At 40.5% G+C, this 19,013-nt stretch overlaps 1 protein-coding gene across 1 annotated transcript; it reads left to right on the forward strand.

Moving 5' to 3' along the window:
* Positions 1 to 11,941: 11,941 nt before the first annotated feature.
* On the forward strand, positions 11,942 to 18,081 carry LOC310924506 (uncharacterized protein C1orf232; the record flags this gene model as incomplete). The annotated part of the gene is made up of 4 exons (XM_083886266.1): positions 11,942 to 12,022; positions 14,415 to 14,492; positions 15,228 to 15,334; positions 17,730 to 18,081. The coding sequence occupies 4 exons, from the start codon at positions 11,942 to 11,944 to the stop codon at positions 18,079 to 18,081; spliced, it is 618 nt and encodes a 205-aa protein (XP_083742392.1).
* Positions 18,082 to 19,013: the final 932 nt, after the last annotated feature.

Consider the following 19,013-nt stretch of genomic DNA (forward strand, 5'->3'; position numbering starts at 1 on the left):
CTTTGTTATACTTTGTGAGTATATTTTTGTACACACAGGATACTGCATATTACGGAGCCCCTAAAGGGACAAGAAAAAAAAAAAAAAAAAAAAACGTTTCAGGTGCTCACCTGATACTTTCAGGTGCTCACCCGATACGATCAGGTGCTCACCCGATACTTTCAGGTGCTCACCCGATACTTTCAGGTGCTCACCCGATACTTTCAGGTGCTCACCCGATACGATCGGGTGCTCACCCGATACGATCGGGTGCTCACCCGATACTTTCGGGTGCTCACCCGATACTTTCGGGTGCTCACCCGATACGATCGGGTGCTCACCCGATACGATCGGGTGCTCACCCGATACGATCAGGTGCTCACCTGATAGTGTTAGAGGCTAAGCTAAGCTAACCAACTATGTGTGTGCGTGCGTGTGACGTCAGTGAGTGAAACACTGTCATTTTCACACAGAAACACAAACCGAAATGAATGCAGTGGATGATCTCACGGACATCATGCCCGCATGAAACTACTTTCTGATGAGCACGAGAAAGTATTGTTAACAACGCCAATCCGGCAGTTCCCTGAACCGCAGTAAAGGGATTGCTAACTCCTTAGCTTGGGTTAGCTCGTTCGGCAACAACACAACAACTGCGGGACTCCATCTGCGTTGAACACAGCACTTTATTTCATTACAGCAGGGTGATGCACAGCCTCTCTGGGTAAAATGAGTCTCTCTCGTAAAGGGGAGAACATAACAAAGCAACATTATGAAGCGTGACAGTCTCTCGCTGCGGCTCTCCAACATTAACAACCACACGGCGCACACACACTTCCTGTTTCACTCACTGACGTCACACACACGTACACACATAGTTAGCTTAGCTTAGCCTCTAACAGTATCAGGTGAGCACCTGATCGTATCGGGTGAGCACCCGAAAGTATCGGGTGAGCACCCGAAAGTATCGGGTGAGCACCCTAAAGTATCGGGTGAGCACCCGAAAGTATCGGGTGAGCACCCGATCGTATCGGGTGAGCACCCGATCGTATCGGGTGAGCACCTGAAAGTATCGGGTGAGCACCTGAAAGTATCGGGTGAGCACCCGATCGTATCGGGTGAGCACCTGAAAGTATCGGGTGAGCACCTGAAAGTATCGGGTGAGCACCTGAAAGTATCGGGTGAGCACCTGAAAGTATCGGGTGAGCACCCGATCGTATCGGGTGAGCACCTGATCGTATCAGGTGAGCACCTGAAACGTTTTTTTTTTTTTTTTTTTTTCTTGTCCCTTTAGGGGCTCCGTAGCATATCACTGTCAGACACTTATGAAAACAGTCCCAGGCAACTTTCATTATTGAGGCCGTTTCTCATTTTAGCTCCAGTTCTGTCATCAAAAGTCAACATGAGGCGACCCATGAGGACGTCGCAGGCTGGATTAAACTGGTTTGAGGGCTGGATCTGGCCCCGGGGCCTTATGTTGCTCGTGTGTAATTAGTTTCATGAAAACCCTCCCTGCCCAAACGAGATAATATTCAAAATGCTAACAAAGTGTGGCTTTATGAAGATTTCCAGGTCTTATGAAGATTTCCAGCCTGTGTCTCCTGCCAGGTCACTGATGGAGGATGCCATGTTCTGCCATCATAATCCCACTCTGATTTGTCCCCATGTGTCTTTTTTTATTATTAGGATTTACTGAAAAGCAGCTTATCTCCTTTCTTGGTTTATTACTTTACGACTGTCGTCAGGTCGTGTTATCTCCTCAGTGCCCTGGAAAAGCTCTAATTTCCTTTTGAACATGAGTAAAACTATTTAATAAAGTTGTTTTTTTTCAGTGAGGGAATCACAAGGACGCCTGCTTTTATGAGTGTTCTGAGAACGAGACTTTTGAACGTCATAAATTGTACTTTTCTGACATGTTCACATACAATTAAGGTCAAGTCCTGGAGTGTCTCTGCTATCTTTTAGCCTCATTACCACGCTGACACGAAGATATGGTTTTCTAGATACGTTGTTTTCTTTTTGACGTAAGGGTCTACGAGGTACTGACACGTTGTCACCTCTGACTATGATATCTTAACAATGTCTTTATGCTTTATTTTGGTATTAAAAAGCTTTTTCTCTGGCTGAAAACTGAAGTTTGCAAACTTCTCACTCTCCCACACCAAACCCCATAGAGAAAATCAGCGATTTTAGCTCACTGGGACATAGGAGCTGCTGGTCTACTGCTGCCTCATGTGGTCACTATGTGTCAGTGAGGTGAATCCGAATAAAAAACATAAAACATAGAAGTCACAAATTAGCACATTTTGACTCAGTGACAGAGGCTGAAGAGCACCAACAACTCCTGTGTGCTGTGGTGTTAAATCACAGATTTTCTCTATGGGGTTTGGTGCAAGAAGAAGAAACTTGTTTCTTGTGAGTAGAACTTTCTGAAACTAAGAAAACAGCAGCAGCTTCTTATTTACATCACCCACAAACACAGTCAGCTCGTCTGGATGCAGTCAATCAACCCTAGAGCACTTTAAAACAACTTTATTAGTATTTCAGGGTGAGCTGGACTAAAGTAGATCCTACTCTTTGTGAGCGCCTGGGTACTTCCTGCATTTATTCATTGCTCTGAGCTCAGACCGTTTCTTTTGTTAAATTAAAATCCACAGACTGGGAATGTTTGTATTACCACCACACATGGGGGGTTTGATGGGTGCATTTTTTGGCAGAGAGTGGTGGGAAATAGGGACTACAATCTTGAATCCTGTCATTATTGTCGTTTTATTTCTGTCAAAAAGACTCAGAACTTTATTATTTGGACAAATCAGTTGCAGAGAGAGTGTGTACGTTTATTTCTGAACTGTCCTTTATTGTCTTGATTAATGATTATCTGACCTGAATGATTGTCTTGAGTCTCACCCACATCTGTCTCAACATACACAGTCCAAGGGTTTGTCTTTAGGCTCAGTGACCTACTTTAAAAAAACAGCAACAAAAAAACAGTATCTTACATAGATGGTAACATGACGCAGAAGTCGACAATCTATCTATCTATCTATCTATCTATCTATCTATCTATCTATCTATCTATCTATCTATCTATCTATCTATCTATCTATACAGTATATATATATATATATATATATATATATATATATATATATATATATATGTTACTTGATGTGCTAGGGAGAAGAGACCATAATTAACACTAACTTGTGGTCTGTTCTTTAACTTTTGTGTTTTCTTAATAAAGAAGGGGTTAGCTTAACGTTTATCCTCATGCTGGCTCACTTTAGCTGCTAGCTAGCAGATAAGTGATAGTTTGGCTCAGTTTAGCTCCAGTCTGTTCTTCAAATTATATGTTTCATGAACAAAATACAGTTCATTTACATCGATGCTCATGCTAGCATACCTCACAGCTGACAGTTGGGCTAACTTAAGCTTCAGTCTATTATTTAATGTTTGTGATACATCAACAAAGCAGGGGCCTGTGAATATTGTTTGGCTAAGTTTAGCTCCAAGATGTTCTTTACATTGTGTTTCATAACTAAACATTAGCTTCAGTCTGTTGTTTAACTTAAACTCTTGTGTTTCATAAACAAGTCTGTTGCATGAATCATCATGCTAGCGCTCCTCACAGGTGACAGTTTGGCTAACAGTTTGTTGTTTAACATGTGCAGTTGGTTAATGTCCATGCTAGCTTACCTCACAGGTGAGAGTTGGGCTAACTTTAGCTTCAGTCTGTTCTTTAATGTTTGTGTAACATTAACAAAGCAGTGGTCTGTTCACATTCATCCGGGACCGTATCTATCTTCCCCGGGTCCTATGTTCCCTGCTTTGTATGTGACCGGGGAACATAGGACCCTTTCTCTAACCCTAACCCTAACCCTAACCCTACCCTTTTTCAAAAAAAGGGTCCCATGTTCCCCTGTCACATACATAGTGGGGAACATAGGACCTTTTTTGGGAAAACGGGGAACATAGGATCCGGGGAACATAGGTACGACCCCCATTCATCCTCATGCTAGCTTACATGTCAAGTGATGGCTAACTTTAGCTTCAGTCTATAACATTTTTTTTAACAAAATACATACATACAAGATACATGTGGCTAAAATTGGCTTCACTATGTTTGTGTTGCATCAACAAAGCATGGGTCTGTTAACATTGTTTGGCTAACTTTAGCCTCAGTCTGTTCTTTAATGTTTGTGTTTTAGTAATAATAAAGCATAAAATCCTCATGCTAGTTTATTTGACATATGAGAGTTTGAATAAGTTTAACCTCAACCTGTTCTTTAATGTCTGTGTTTTAGTAATAATAAAACATAGTATTATCATGCTAGCTTTTCTGAGAGCTTGGCTAACTTTAGCCTCAGCCTGTTCTTTAATGTTTTAGTAATAGCATAAAATCCTCATGCTAGCTTACCTGACAGGTGAGAGTTTGGCTAACTTTAGCCTCAGTCTGTTCTTTAGTGTTTGTGTTTTAGTCATAATAAAGCATAAAATCCTCATGCTAGTTTATTTGACATGTGAGAGTTTGAATAAGTTTAGCCTCAATCTGTTCTTTAATGTCTGTGTTTTAGTAATAATAAAGCATAGCATTATCATGCTAGCTTTTCTGACAGGTGAGAGCTTGGCTAACTTTAGCCTCAGCCTCTTTAACGTTTGTGTTTTAGTAATAATAAAGCATAAAATCCTCAGCTTACCTGGTGAGAGTTTGGCTAACTTTAGCCTCAGTCTGTTCTTTAATGTTTGTGTTTTAGTCATAATAAAGCATACAATCCTCATGCTAGCTTACCTGACAGGTAAGAGCTTGGCTAATTTTAGACTCAGTCTGCTTTTTAGTGTTTGTGTTTTAGTCATAATAAAGCATAACATCCTCATGCTAGCTTACCTGACAGGTGAGAACGTGGCTAACTTTAGCATCAGTCTGTTCTTTAATGTTTTTGTTACATTCACAAAGCAGGGGTCTGTTCACATTGTTTGACAGTGCTGGAGCTCATCCTTCCATGTTATTCTCATGCTTTACGAGGCCCTGCAGACATGTGGCTGTTGACTCGGTGAATTCCTGACGTGGCAAAGTGTTGTGTAACGTTCCAATAAGGGGCCTCTATTCCCCAACACCCTTTAGCCTAAGTGTTTTAGGTAAACATTTCATCATCAACTTGACATTTTCAGCTCAGAAAATGATTTGTATTTTACAACCTTGACAAAATCCACAACACACCCACAGTTAGTTGTAGATCTTGTAGATTATATTTTTTATTTGGTGACCCAAATTCCCAAGAAACACCCTTGGAGGTGAGTAGAGAGATGATAAACTATGTCTTTCTCCAGTCGGTTAAAGAGCTGACAGTTAAATATACACAGCATTTTCGAGGTCAAAGGTTGAGGGTGAGGCTCCAGGGTGGCTTCAGCAGCAGAAACAGCAGCAGCAGTTGTGTAACAAGCTCTGCAGCTCTGTCACATAAACCACGTTCATCACTTACATGTTGACCCTAGAATTCATGCACAAGTGCATGTCAAGTATGCACACGACTGTGTCTGTGCAGAAAGAGAAAGCAGGATTGTTTTTGGGATTGTGTCATTTGAGATGAAGATGAAGATATTTTTGAGATGTTACATAATCCCAGGATTATACAGAAAACACAAGGTTATTGGACCATAAAAGAACAATCAAACAACTATAATTACTATTATAATTTTTATTAATAACATTTATTATATTATTTCTTAGTGCGTTTTGTTCTAATTTGACTATATTACAAGTTTTTATACAGTTTTATATAAACCTTCACATCTGTTTCTTAAGTTTTTTCTGTTAATTTTTTCATCTTATATTACATTATATTTATTATATATGTATATATTATACATATAAATGTATATATAATATAATGTAATGTAATATAATATAATATACTATAATATAATATAATATAATATTATAATATAATGTAATATAATATAATGCAATGTATTATGCAAAATATAATGCAATGTAATGTAATGTTATGTCATATAATGTAATGTAATATACTATAATGTAATGTAATGTAATATACTATAATATAATTTAATATAATATAATATAATGCAATGTATTGTAATGTTATGTAATATAATGTAATGTAATGTAATATAATGTAATATATTATAATGGTCCAGTTACATGTAGACTGGAAATGTAGGTTAAAAACTATGTAAATGCAGTTTCCTGTCTAATTTAAATGTTCAATTTGGACACTTTTGGAGACCTCTGCGTGTGTTCATGTGGACCAGAGGACACATTTTAGGACAGATTTGGACTGTTCACACCTGCACTGAGGACTGAGGACCACAGGGTCAGGGAGTTCTCTGGTGTCTCCAGCAATGAGTCTGACGCTGGAATTCTTCACTATTTACTCAGAGGTCAACCTTTTGTGTGCGCGTGTGTGCGTGTGTGCGTGCGTGTGTGTGTGTGTGCAAAGACAACACTGCGGTCAGGACCTAAAGTTCTCTTTAAAGCGGAACTAGACCGGAAGTTCCAATTAACTCTGTTTTTTAGTGTGTATCTGCGTCATTACCTTGTTTAAGAAGCCCTGAAGTTTCGGAACAAACAGTTTAGCCATTGCTGAGAACGCTGTGTTTTATTGTAATCTCGGGCTCAGCGAGATCTCTGAAAATCCCGTAATAGTTAACACATAAACACTGGTTCTGAACAGCCGATCGTCCTGCACATCCGGTTGCGTACATTGAACCGCAGAAGAAGAATAACGTCTGTTGTGGAGGTGTTTCAGGAGCGACTGTCTTCTGACTCTGGGTTTGACTCTGGGTCAAAGTCATAAAAGGGACTGCGGTGGGGAGTCGTGAAGAAGCTATTTTTAAACATTGTTAAAACAATGTTTTGATAATGAGGAGCAGTGCATCCACCGCTCCAGAGGGGGGAGCTGTGCTTCTGAGAGCGGGTATTTATATCAGCTCGTTTACAGCAACTAGCAGGTTTTAGACCATAAAAACAAGTTAATGTTGTAAGTAGACCTCCATAACTAACATATATTATGTGCAACAGGACCACTCTATGTGACCTTTAAACCTGTGTCTGACAAAGACTCCAGTGATGCAGGTGGACAATAACCGGAGAGCTGTGTGTGTGTGTGTGTGTGTAAACATGACATGAAGAGGACAGAGTCAAGAGTTTGAGAAGACAAAAGTGTCAAACTTTAAAAAACAATAAAGTTTTTTAAATGTACAAGACACACAGACACACACAGAGACACACAGAGAAACATATAGACAGACACAAACAGAGGCACACAGAGACACAGAGACACACACACACATGCACATGCACCCCCCCCCCCCCCCCCACACACACACACACACTAAATAAAGACTGATGGAACTTGATGCAGCTATTGATGCAATACTGTGTGATATTTGTGCAGATCTCTGAGTAGCTATAGATCGGCACAAATTTCACACACATTTAAAAGAATTATTGCACCAAAATCCACACAAAATATCAGTGACTTCAAGAGATCATCAGTTGCTGTTTTTATGACATGCAAAATTTTATAATTTCAGATCAGATCAGAAGTCACGGTGGGAATCTGAATCTGCTGAAGTGACTCTCTGATTCTGTATGTTTGTACACAGTGTTCAGTACAATCAAGTGCACACGAGCTTGTGCTGCCTCTGTCTCCCCCTGGTGGTCAACAAACTAATAATTCAAACAATAACACTCACAGTGAGTAGAGTTCAGTGCCAAACTCAAGGTCTATTTGAATAAAAACAAACTGAATTACCAGACAAACCTGACAATTATGTATAAACCAATGCTTCCACATGGCTAACAATTACAGGCTGCTTCAAAATAAGAAGATTTTTTAAAATTTATAATATTAACTTGAGACTGACGGAGTAAAATCTACATCAGCTTAAGGGAACAATATCTTTATCTAACAAAGAGTTTAAAAGCCCTTTACCAACAGGAAATTTAAGTTTTATTCAAGGATCACTCTCCCACACCAAACCCCATAGAGAAAATTTACGATTTTAACGTCACAGCACGCAGGAGCTGTCGATCCACTGCTGCCTCCATATTTACGTTCAAATGTGTTATTTTGTGACTTCCGCATTAGAAATTCTTTGTTCAGAATTACTGCAGTGACATGAAACTGACCAAACTGACCATACAAGGCGCAGGAGACCAGCAGCTCCTGTGACCCCGTGAGCTGATTTTCTCTATGGGGTTTGGTGTGGGAGCTTACAAACTTAATTCTCTAATCAGAAAAAGCTGTCTAACTCACATTTTAGCAGTTTCTTCTTCATTATTTGACATTTACTGTGTGGTTTGCTTCTGTGCGACGAAATGAAGCACTACAACTAAACAACAACAACAACTATCAAGTTTAGACGTTATTTCACACCAGAGAAACGTGATCTACGTCTCTGCTGTCGCTACCTTTTTTAATAATAACCACACAGAGTATAGCAGGAATGAAGATCCATAAGATCGGCGTGAATTATGAATGCAGTCCTATGTACAACACGCATGTACACGCGCACCCCCCCCCCCACACACACACACACACACACACTGACACACACACAGTGATGGGTGTCAGTGGTTATTTGAAGAGGATCCAGTTTGGTCTGAAGCCTGAGAGGCTCACGTTTCAGACCCGAGGAGGACACACCCGAGCATTTATCAACTCCCAGTCGACACACACTTCTCTAATCACCTACATATCTTAAAAAACACTTACATATCAAACAGATTTTGGAAAATTAATAACTAATACACATCTATGGCCACTCAAATCTACCATATTTTGGCCATTTTATCCCACAGTAAAACAACACTATTCAACTGGAAACCAGAGTTTTTATTCCACTCAATTTCCCTGCACCAAACCCCATAGAGAAAATCAGCGTTTTTAGCTCAACTGGACACAGGAGCTACTAGGCCACTGCTGCCTCGTGTGGTCAGTTTGTGTCACTGAGATAAATCCAAACAAAGATTTTCAAACACAGAATTCACAAAGTGACACTTGTTACTTATTAGTGATGGAGGCAGCAGTGGATCAGCAACTGCTGTGTGCTGTGATGTTAAAATAGTTGATTTTCTCTATGGGGTTTGGTGCAGGGAGAGTTAGAGAAGGCTGTCCACCTGTGATATAAAGCGACATATTCTTACGATATCCTAGACTTAAAGAGTTATACTGAGCCTCTGTGTCTCAGCTTTTAATGCATTTTTTTAAAAAAAATTTAAACTTTTAATTTGCTTTTATTGTATTTTTATGGGCCTGAGTCTGATCATTTGATTTTGTGAGTAAAAGGTGACTTTTGTATTATTTGTATAGTTTTACATGGAACCAAACCATTGAATTTCAATTTAGAAACACTGGCTTTGCATCTATATCCAGCAAGTGCAGCGGTTAATTGTCGTGTTTCTATTGTTCGAGTTGACGTAAAGACGAGGTTCCAGTTGTAGAAAAGTGAAAGACTGTTTCCGTTGTCGTCTGAGTTGTTTGTGAGCAGCTGCCGCTGAAACCCAATCAGTCATCAAAGCTTTATACATCTCTCTCTCTTTATCTACACTACACCACCTCCACCTCCTCAATCTCAGGTTGCCAGGTGACCAGTGACAAAAGGCCTCGGTGGAGCTGAAATCTGATTGGTGTTTGAGCGATAAGCTGAAGTAACCAATGAGAGGAGAGGGGAGGACGGCGAGGAAGTGACCGACTTATAGTTGTTAATGATCTGGTCTGATGTCTACATAATTAAACTGCAAACTATAAAGACATAGAATAAAATTGAATATAGATCAGATACGTGATTCATGTTGTTACCCCCATACTATAGTACTTTCTGCTCTGTGATTTTATTTTTGATCTATCAATCAATCAAAATAGACTTTATTTATAAAGCACTTTTCGTACAAAGCGCGTCCTCCACCAACACAAGGAACAGAACTCGTTCTCAACATTCTGACAACGAGGAAACACCACAGACTTAACTAATAATTTACGCGCTAGATCTTTCTGCTAACTGCTATCTAGCTAATTAGCTCCCTAACTAGCTGGTTATAGATAACATAGATATAAGCTTTGTGTACTGCCAAGTAGCTAACTAGCTACTAGCTATTTAGCAGATAAATAGCTAAAGATCGCTAGATAGTTAACTTGCTGATAGATATAGTTAGCTAGCTACTACCTATTAGCAGATAAATAGCTAATGATCGCTAGATAGTTAGCTTTCTGATAGATATAGTTAGCTATAGCTGATAGATAGATAGATAGATAGATAGATAGATAGATAGATAGATAGATAGATAGATAGATAGATAGATAGATAGATAGATAGATAGATAGATAGATAGTAAGCGAGATAGATAGATGATAGTTAGCTAGCTGATAGATAGTGAGCTAGCTGACAGATGGATAGATAGATAGATAGATAGATAGATAGATAGATAGATAGATAGATAGATAGATAGATAGATAGATAGATAGATAGATAGATAGATAGATAGATAGATAGGGTTAGAGAAAGGGTCCTATGTTCCCCGGTCACATAAAAAAGCGGGGAACATAGGACCCGGGGAACATAGATACAGCCCCGATAGATGTTAGCTAGCTAGCTGATAGATAGTAAGATAGATAGATAGATTATAGTTAGCTAGCTGATAGATGGATAGATAGTTAGCTAGCTGATAGATAGATAGATAGATAGATAGATAGATAGATAGATAGATAGATAGATAGATAGATAGATAGATAAATGGATAGTTAGCTAGCTGATAGTTAGCTAGATGATAGATAGATGATCTCATAGCTAACTCTCACGCATTGGCCTGCCTCACGCTCTCACGCCACACCTCCGATTTCTCACGCTGAAGTACACATCACAATTAAAACGGTTCTGGATAGCATAAGCATATGGTGCGACTATCATCCATCCTCTGAAAGGTTTGAAACCGCTCGCACCCGCAATACCAAGACGGTTCGGTTACGATACTGAGCGGCAAGAGAGATGTCTGGGCATCAATGTTCTAGGAATTCGGTCAAACAGTTTCCGGTACAGGTTGGGTAATGACACACTTATGGAGGTAGTCTAGTGTTCAAGTTTTTGGACTTTTGATGGGAAGGTCGTAGGTTGAATCCAGCTCCCATTGTATCTATATTATTTACCATATTATTATTATTGTATAAAGAATTATGACTATTAAGCATTAATAATCCATAAATCATATTGTATAAAGCATTAATTAAGCTCGGGATGCATAAAATATTACTATAAATAAATATATTGGGTGTGGTGTTTATCAGCAATACATTAGCCCTGCATGCCACGATGTCTCACTCCAAGGTTTTCTCAAAAGTTGGCAGCCCTGTAGATGGATAGTTAGCTAGCTTATAGATAGACCTTAAAAGGACTTTTGGTTAAAATTGGGTTTAGGTTAGGGAATGCATCACGTCTATAAGTGTCCTCAATACAAATGCTGCACAAACGTGTGTGTGTGTGTGTGTTACAGGAGCCAGTCCAACAATGCTGGCTGACAATGGAAAAGAGCCTCTGTAAAATATGAATGAGGAAATCCACACCTGTTTCTGCAGTGACGCTGTGTGTGTGTGTGTGTGTGTGTGTGTGTGTGTGTGTGTACACTTGCATGGATGCATGCATGAGCAGCACTGTTTCCCAGCTTTACCTGTTCAAGCAGCTGTCAGTACGTTGACGACGACGAAGACGAGACAGAGGAGGAGGGGGAAGAAGAAGGACGAAGGCAATGAGAGACTCAGGCCTCAGAGCTGATCCATGACCTGCTGAGAACTTTGATGCATGGAAACATCTCCTGAGACGTGCTGAAGCTGGAAGAGTAGACTCAGAGGAGGAGGAGGGTGGAGCACAGAGACACAGCGAGGTCTTCACTCACTCATTCACTCACTCACAGCACTTCTGGTCACTGAGCATCATCTCTGCAAACATGAATCCCATGTGGAAGGTTTACAAGAGCAAAGTGCTGAAGACCATAAACCCAGAGTATGAGGAGGACACTGCTGAAGAGGTACATTCCATCTTTGTGTCCTCTTAGTGATTCATGCAGTACATACAGTATAGAAGTGTTGAAACATGGTCGTGAAAGCAGGCAATTTGAGGCTCTCAAGAACAAGTTCAGGAGAATTCGCTTTGTATCGGCTTTTTATCTTTATCTTCCCATTATAGACAACGGTTGTTTTTACGTATAAAACCAACACACTATTGTGTTCACTGTGGCCCATCTCTGTCGTAAAGCAACAAAAAGATAGTACACAGTGAGGTGGCAGCAGCGTTACATTGCCACATACAGGCCTGGCATATGTACGACACTAGCATTGAGAGTGGTTTTGGCAGGGTTTGTGTGTAAGAAGATGCCGTGTTTACAGAAAAGATCTCAAGAATGTCTAAAGTCATCATTTAATGACGTTGCCAAGCAGCGCGGGATCATGGGAATTGTGGTCTTGTTGGTTTTTCCTGTGAGTTTACTTTTTACGGGGAAACCTGCGGCAGCATCATATGTAGGTGAAAGGTACACGCTCATGACGTATCACGTGTTTGATCTGGCAGAGATATTTTGGGGCCTGATGCGGATAAATGCAGTTCTGTTGCTTAGAACCTTCCTCTCACAACATCCTACACTACGTACTAGAGTGATTATGAGGTTCTCTACTTGTGTGTTTCCATTTTGGGCCAACTAAGGACGACTTTGACCGATGATATTCAGTGTTAGGTCGAAAGAACCATCATTGCAAAAACAATAAGGTCGTTCAATGGATCGTTTAGGTTAAGTGTTTAAAAGTATGGTACACTATATCTAGCAATCAGTCAGTCAAAGTTAGCAGTGGTGTCTGTGAAGGTTCTTCTGCAGTTAGCTGTAGGCTACTGGACTTCTGGATCAATGTCTTCAATCAAACTCAAGCAAGTCCAGTCACCCTCAGCTAACTTCCAGAAGAAGAAGACTATGACCTGGACGACTGAGTATATTCACAGAATTGTCGATTTGAACTCGATTGGTGTGCTCAACTTCCTGTTGGAAAAGCAAAAATATTCTCATGATATCGTAGGTTTAATGTAGATTTTATTGGGTGAACTAAGTGATTTTAGCCACACTTTCACAAGAGCCTAGAACATATTGGGTTTGTGGTACAGATCGGGAAGTCTTCCTTTGCTTCCAACTTCCTTTAACTATCTTACTTCCTGCTTCCATGTGATTGTGCGTGACTCACAGTGACACCCAGTGCTTAAAATGTGGTACTACAACCAAAACGACAAGCTGATTATTTTGAATTTTTCGGATTTCCTCGTCTGCCACCGCTGGTTTTCTGCCACTGCCACTGCTTCAGTTATACCCCAGTGTAATCCAGTGTTAGTGCCGGCACTGAAACATATACCATGTTATGTTGACCCAGATCGCTAACGAGAGGAACCGAGAAACTTGATCTCGTACGGGGAGATGAACATACAGATGAGTTGGTGTTCTGCTGACAGGAAGATGAGACAGATAGCTGTTGTCTTGAGGTGTATTCAAGCGAATCAGCCGACAGCTGATAAAATGTCCCAATGGTTAGCATTGCTGTTATTTGAGCATTTTTGGATTTCCGTGATTCTTCTTGACATCGAACATACACTACCGTTCAAAAGTTTGGGGTCACCTATACAATTTTTTTGTGTTTTCCATCAAAACTCGCACATTTATTCATCATTTTTTATTCCAAATAAAACTGTTTTCAGCTGTGCTAACATCATTGCACAAGGGTTTTAAAGGGTTTTCTAATCATCCAATAGCCTTCTAACGCGTTTAGCAAACACAATGTACCATTAGAACACTGGAAATGGGCCTCTATACACCTATGTACATATTCCATTAAAAACCAGACGTATGCAGCTATAGAGTGTATTTCTGATTCATTTAATGATATATTTTTTGAAATAAAAGTGCTTTTTCTTAAAAAATAAGGACATTTCTAAATGACCTCTTTTGAACTTTTTAAAGGTAGTGTATACTGAGGTGGAAATAAGTGTTTAAAAGGCAGAGTTCAGGTGTCAGAAAACATGGATTTTAGCAGCTTCCTGAAAGGCTCACATCATAAAATCGACACCTAGTGAAGTCGATGATATTTTAAGTTTGTTTTATCTCATTGTGAAACAATCATTTCCCGCCTGGGAACCAAATTTTGATTCACAGTTTTGAAACGGCTCACTCCCTGTTCCAAAGTCCATAGAGAACTAGCTTCCTGTCGGGAAAAGGCTGAGTAACACCGCTGTAGTAAAGCAGCAGACTTATTTGTGAGATATAATCGAAGATTGTATACGGTGATTATAAGTCAGTACAAAAACACCTTGACCTTGCATTTGTCGGCACGTTATAAATAACTGAAGTCATTGCTCTTTGTTATCATGTGTTTTTTCTGTTTTAGCAGGTCACCGAACCAGAGATTGACATCAGTCCAGTGCAGGAGGACGACGGACCCACCGCTGTCTCCCAACTGGCCAAGAAAGTATGAGTATAAGTATATAGTATAATAAGTATGACCCTGACGCACCAGCAACCAGTAACTTGGGCCAAATAGTGGTTTCACAAGGGGATAAAACTGATTTGAATCTCTTAATAAAATCATACATTTGAACTATGTCAACACTGCCTCGTGTGGTCACTTTGTGTCACTGAAATAACTCAGAAAAAATGTATTTCAATGGCAGAAATTTACAAAATGAGACACGTGAAGTTTCTCATTGACGCAGCAGTGGATTAAACAACTCCTGTGTGCATTGATGTTAAATCACTGATTTTCTTTATGGAGTTTGGTGCAGGTGATAAAAGGTTAATAAAAACTCCAGTTTCCAGTCTTTCAAACAGCCATTTTGTCCCGTTTCTCTTTAGAATGGAATAAAAGTCTTGAAGTCTTGTTTTTTGGCTCTAAACTGATGTTTGTAAACCAATAAATCTCCTGCACCAAACCCCATAGAGAAAATCTGTGATTTTAGCTTGCGGGAACATAAGAGCTGTTGCTCTGCTGCTGCCTCGTGTGGTGAGTTTGTGACACTGGTAAATCCTAACAAAGGACGTGAAACACAGAATTTGCCAAAATGGCACGTTTGAAGTACAAATGGAGGCAGAACTGCATCAACAACTTCTGTGAGACAAAGCGTTAAATCTCTGATTATCTCTATGGGATTTGGTCTAGGGAGTGAACTGTGCAAAAAGTTTGACATTGACCTTTGACCTTGTGCAGATGCAAGGAGCTGGGACCAAAAGCTGGAACAGACTGTCGACTCTTTTCAACAAAGATGATGAACACCAGCTTCTGGAGGAGACGGAGAGTCCACCTGTTCCTGACCAGTGAGTGAAAGGGCCAATTCCAATTCCTATCTTAACCCTCAATCTTAACCCTCAAGCTCAACCCTTAATCTTAACTGGTCCTCAAAACCAAGTGTTGAGGGTTATTTTGTCACTTAGAAATGGGACACCCCTTAAATGCAGATTCAGATCAGACTGTAGGGGGCAGAATAATGTGAAAGCCAGTCTGTCAAACCACAAAAAAGAAGAAGAAGAACACATTTACGTCACGATTATTTATTACGATCCGTTTGTCAGTCAAGTTTTTAGGTTGTCAGTTAGTTATAAGATGATACTCTAGCTGACAGTTACCACACACCACGGCTTATTGAAGGGTAAACGATAGCAAACGATCGCTTGTTTGATATTAGATAGTAAAATAAAAATAAATGTTACGCAACAATGACGTCATTAATCCATAATATGGGCCTAAACTAAGATAATACAATGGTTTTCATAATTTTTATATCTCTATTAACACAGAAAGTACTTAATTTGTAGCGTTCTCGTATCGCTGCTTTCGACGTCATCTTTCTTATGTGAAAACATGCAATGCATTCTGGGTAGCCCTTGCTCCCAAGGGTGGTCTCGGAAAATCTCAATACTGAGGGCGATACAGCCTAAAGGCAATTTTTTTGAAATTATGTTTTGGCATGACGCGCCATCTACCGCCGTCTACCAATCATAGCAGTCAGCAGAGTCTCAGCGGTTGAGCAGCCATGGGTTGCCAGTAGCTACAATTGAAATGAAATGAAAGGAAACCTAAAAGACCTCGTTATGAATGTCAAAAACGCCAAGATGAAGTTGACGGCAAAGCGAGGGTCTATATAGGACATGCTTTTGAACGGTGGAGAGAGTTTAAAGCTGAGAGGAATTTCAAAACGGATGCAGAATGGGCTCTTCTCCTAGACAGGTAAGTTCAGCGTGGCTAACTAAGTTAGCATCATAGCTCGACTGTAGAGTTCTGTGTAATGAACCCTCGGTTTTGGGGCTGCCACGCACCGAAGGGTATGGCAGCCGCTCCCGGCCGCTTTGGTACGGTGGGGTTCTGCCCGGAGACACAAGCCCCGCAGCACCGACCACCGGCAGTTCTGTTCTGTTAGTGGCTGCGGCTGGTTCTGTTCGGCGCGGGCTGCAGCGGCAGTGCAGATGACACAGAGATGCGTCTTTTAGTCTCTTTCTAATCTAACCTAATATTCTTCTTCTGACATGTAAAGAGAGAATAATAGTGTTAGCCGAGTGGTTAAATAGGTGGACTTTCGTCGGGAAGGTTGTAGGATTGATTCTGTTATTTACCTTATTATTGTATTGCATTTATAAGCTTGTGATGCATAAAATATTACCATAAATAAATATATTGGTTGTGTGGTGTTAATTTGCCACGATGTCTCACTCTAAGGTTTTGTCAGAAGTTGGCAGCCCTGCTATATAACATTGTGAAAGGGGAGGCAAAAATGAAGGACAGTTCTGTCAAATATCATGCATAAAGTTATTCCATCTGATATATCCATCCCTAGTCAACAGCTAATGTTACCATACATTATTATACATCTTGATATTTACTGAGAGAACAGAATTGTGTGTCTTAGAGCAACTCATTTATGATAAAACGCTCGTTCCTCGCTCGTTGCTGACGGAGTTACATGTCAACCGATCTGGCAACCTTGACTCTGGAAGGGAGGGGTGGAGTGGGAGGCGAGTACGACTTGCCGCAGTGTTTTGATTTTGAGTGTAGTAACCGTTTTTGGCCACAGTGTTACATAATGCACCTTTAAACTTGCCCCTCAACTTAATTTTTCTGAGAATCGGGACAGCACTTGCACTAGCGGGAGTGCACATTTTTGAGATTGAGGGTTAAGATTGAGGGTTAAGCAAGGAATTGGAATTCACCCAAAATCTCAATCTCTTTTCTATGTTTTAATCTCAAAAAATCTTATTTCCATACATTGTATAATCTGTGAAGTTTGAGTTTACTTTTCATTTCTATAGACACTGACATAAAGTCAGAGTCACCTTATGAAATCTCTAAACTTAAATCTGCGAGCTCTTAAGACTAGGTGTTTGACTGGAAACTCTAATGTACCAAACCCCATAGAGAAAATCGCTGATTTTAGCTCACAGGGAAACAAGAGCTGCTGGTCTGCTGCTGCCTCGTGTGGTCACTTTTGGTCACCGAAGTAAACCAAAATGAAGGATTTCAAAATTTGAAGTGTTAAAATAAGACAACTTCATGATGGAGGCAGCAGCGGATCAACAACTCCTGTGTGCTGCTACGTAAAATCAGCGATTTTCTCTATGGGGTTTGGTGTGAGAGAGTTTGTTGTCTAACAGATACAGAACAGTAAATTGTATTCTGTGAGTCTGAGACGTCACTCGACTCCTTCCTCTGAATTTGCAGTCCACTCGCAGTGAAGCCCGAGGAGCCTCCCCGACCCGCCAGGCGCTCGGCATTCTGGGACAGCTTCGCAACCAACTGGGCCGCCAAGAAGCAAGGGGAAGCCGCTGCAAACGAGGCAGCGGCTGCAGGTCAGTGTGAGGAGGTGGTGGTGACGGAGGCCGCGGAGCACGAGAACCAGGTCGGGCAGGTCACCGTGGGAGAGGAGAGCCAAGGAGGAGGAGGAGGAGGGAGGAGCAACAACAGCTTCTCCAAATACATGTCACTGGGAGGAGGAGGCAGCAGCGAGGAGGCGTCCTTCAAGTGGAACTTTGTCACCAGCAAACTGGCCGATCTGAAGACCAAGACCAACTAGCTGCTCACGGTCAGCGGAGAAACGTTTGCACCATCACAACAAGGACAGACGTTACAATAAACCCGGGAAAACGTTCTTTTCCTGGTCCAAATATGTCTTTTTTTAACTCCTAGCATTGACATATCTGTGAAAATGGGTCATATTTAAAAACTTTATAACACAATAACTCCTTCTGCCTCATCACGAGGAGAATAACTGATCAAATATGTTATTACGCCTTGGAAAAACAGTTATTTCAAGGGTCTCAAACTTAAATGACATGAGCTGGATTGGCGATATCTAAAAATTATATATATCACAATATATTATATTATATTATTATATTTATGATGCAAAATGAACCTATAAAGCCACATGAAATCAATTTAAAGAGCCACATGTGGCTTGCGGGCTGCAAGTTTGAGTCCTTTATTTTTGACATTAAGTGGTTGAAACCCATAAAACCCAGATTTTAGCCACTTAACAAAAGGCTCACCTCATTAATGACAATCCCTCTGAGTCTAGAGTGTCTTAAGAAAAAGGTTTGACTCTTTATTTCACTGTCAGGATGTTATGATTGAGAACTCAACGTTGTTTTACGCACCAAATCCCATAGAGAAAATCAACAAATTTATCAACACAGCACACGCTGATCACACAGGAGGATTCTGTCACTTCTGTGTTTAAAATCCTTTGTTTGGATTTCCCAGAGTGGCTCAAACCGACCACAGAGGCAGAAGTAGGGCCAGCGCCCCCTGTCTCCCTGTGAGCTTAAATCGCTGATTTTCTCTATGGGATTTGGTGCAGGGGGAAGGAGAAGTTTACAAACCTGAGTTTCCAGTCAGAAAAGACTGGCAACATGTATTCTTGAGATATGAAAGATTTAGGCAGGTGCAGATTATTAGCACTTAGTGCTGAAAAACCCTCAACTATCCCTTTAAGACGACATGAAG

This window comes from Microchirus variegatus, assembly GCF_963457635.1.
Source record: "Microchirus variegatus genome assembly, chromosome: 1".
Taxonomy (NCBI): Eukaryota; Metazoa; Chordata; class Actinopteri; order Pleuronectiformes; family Soleidae; genus Microchirus; species Microchirus variegatus.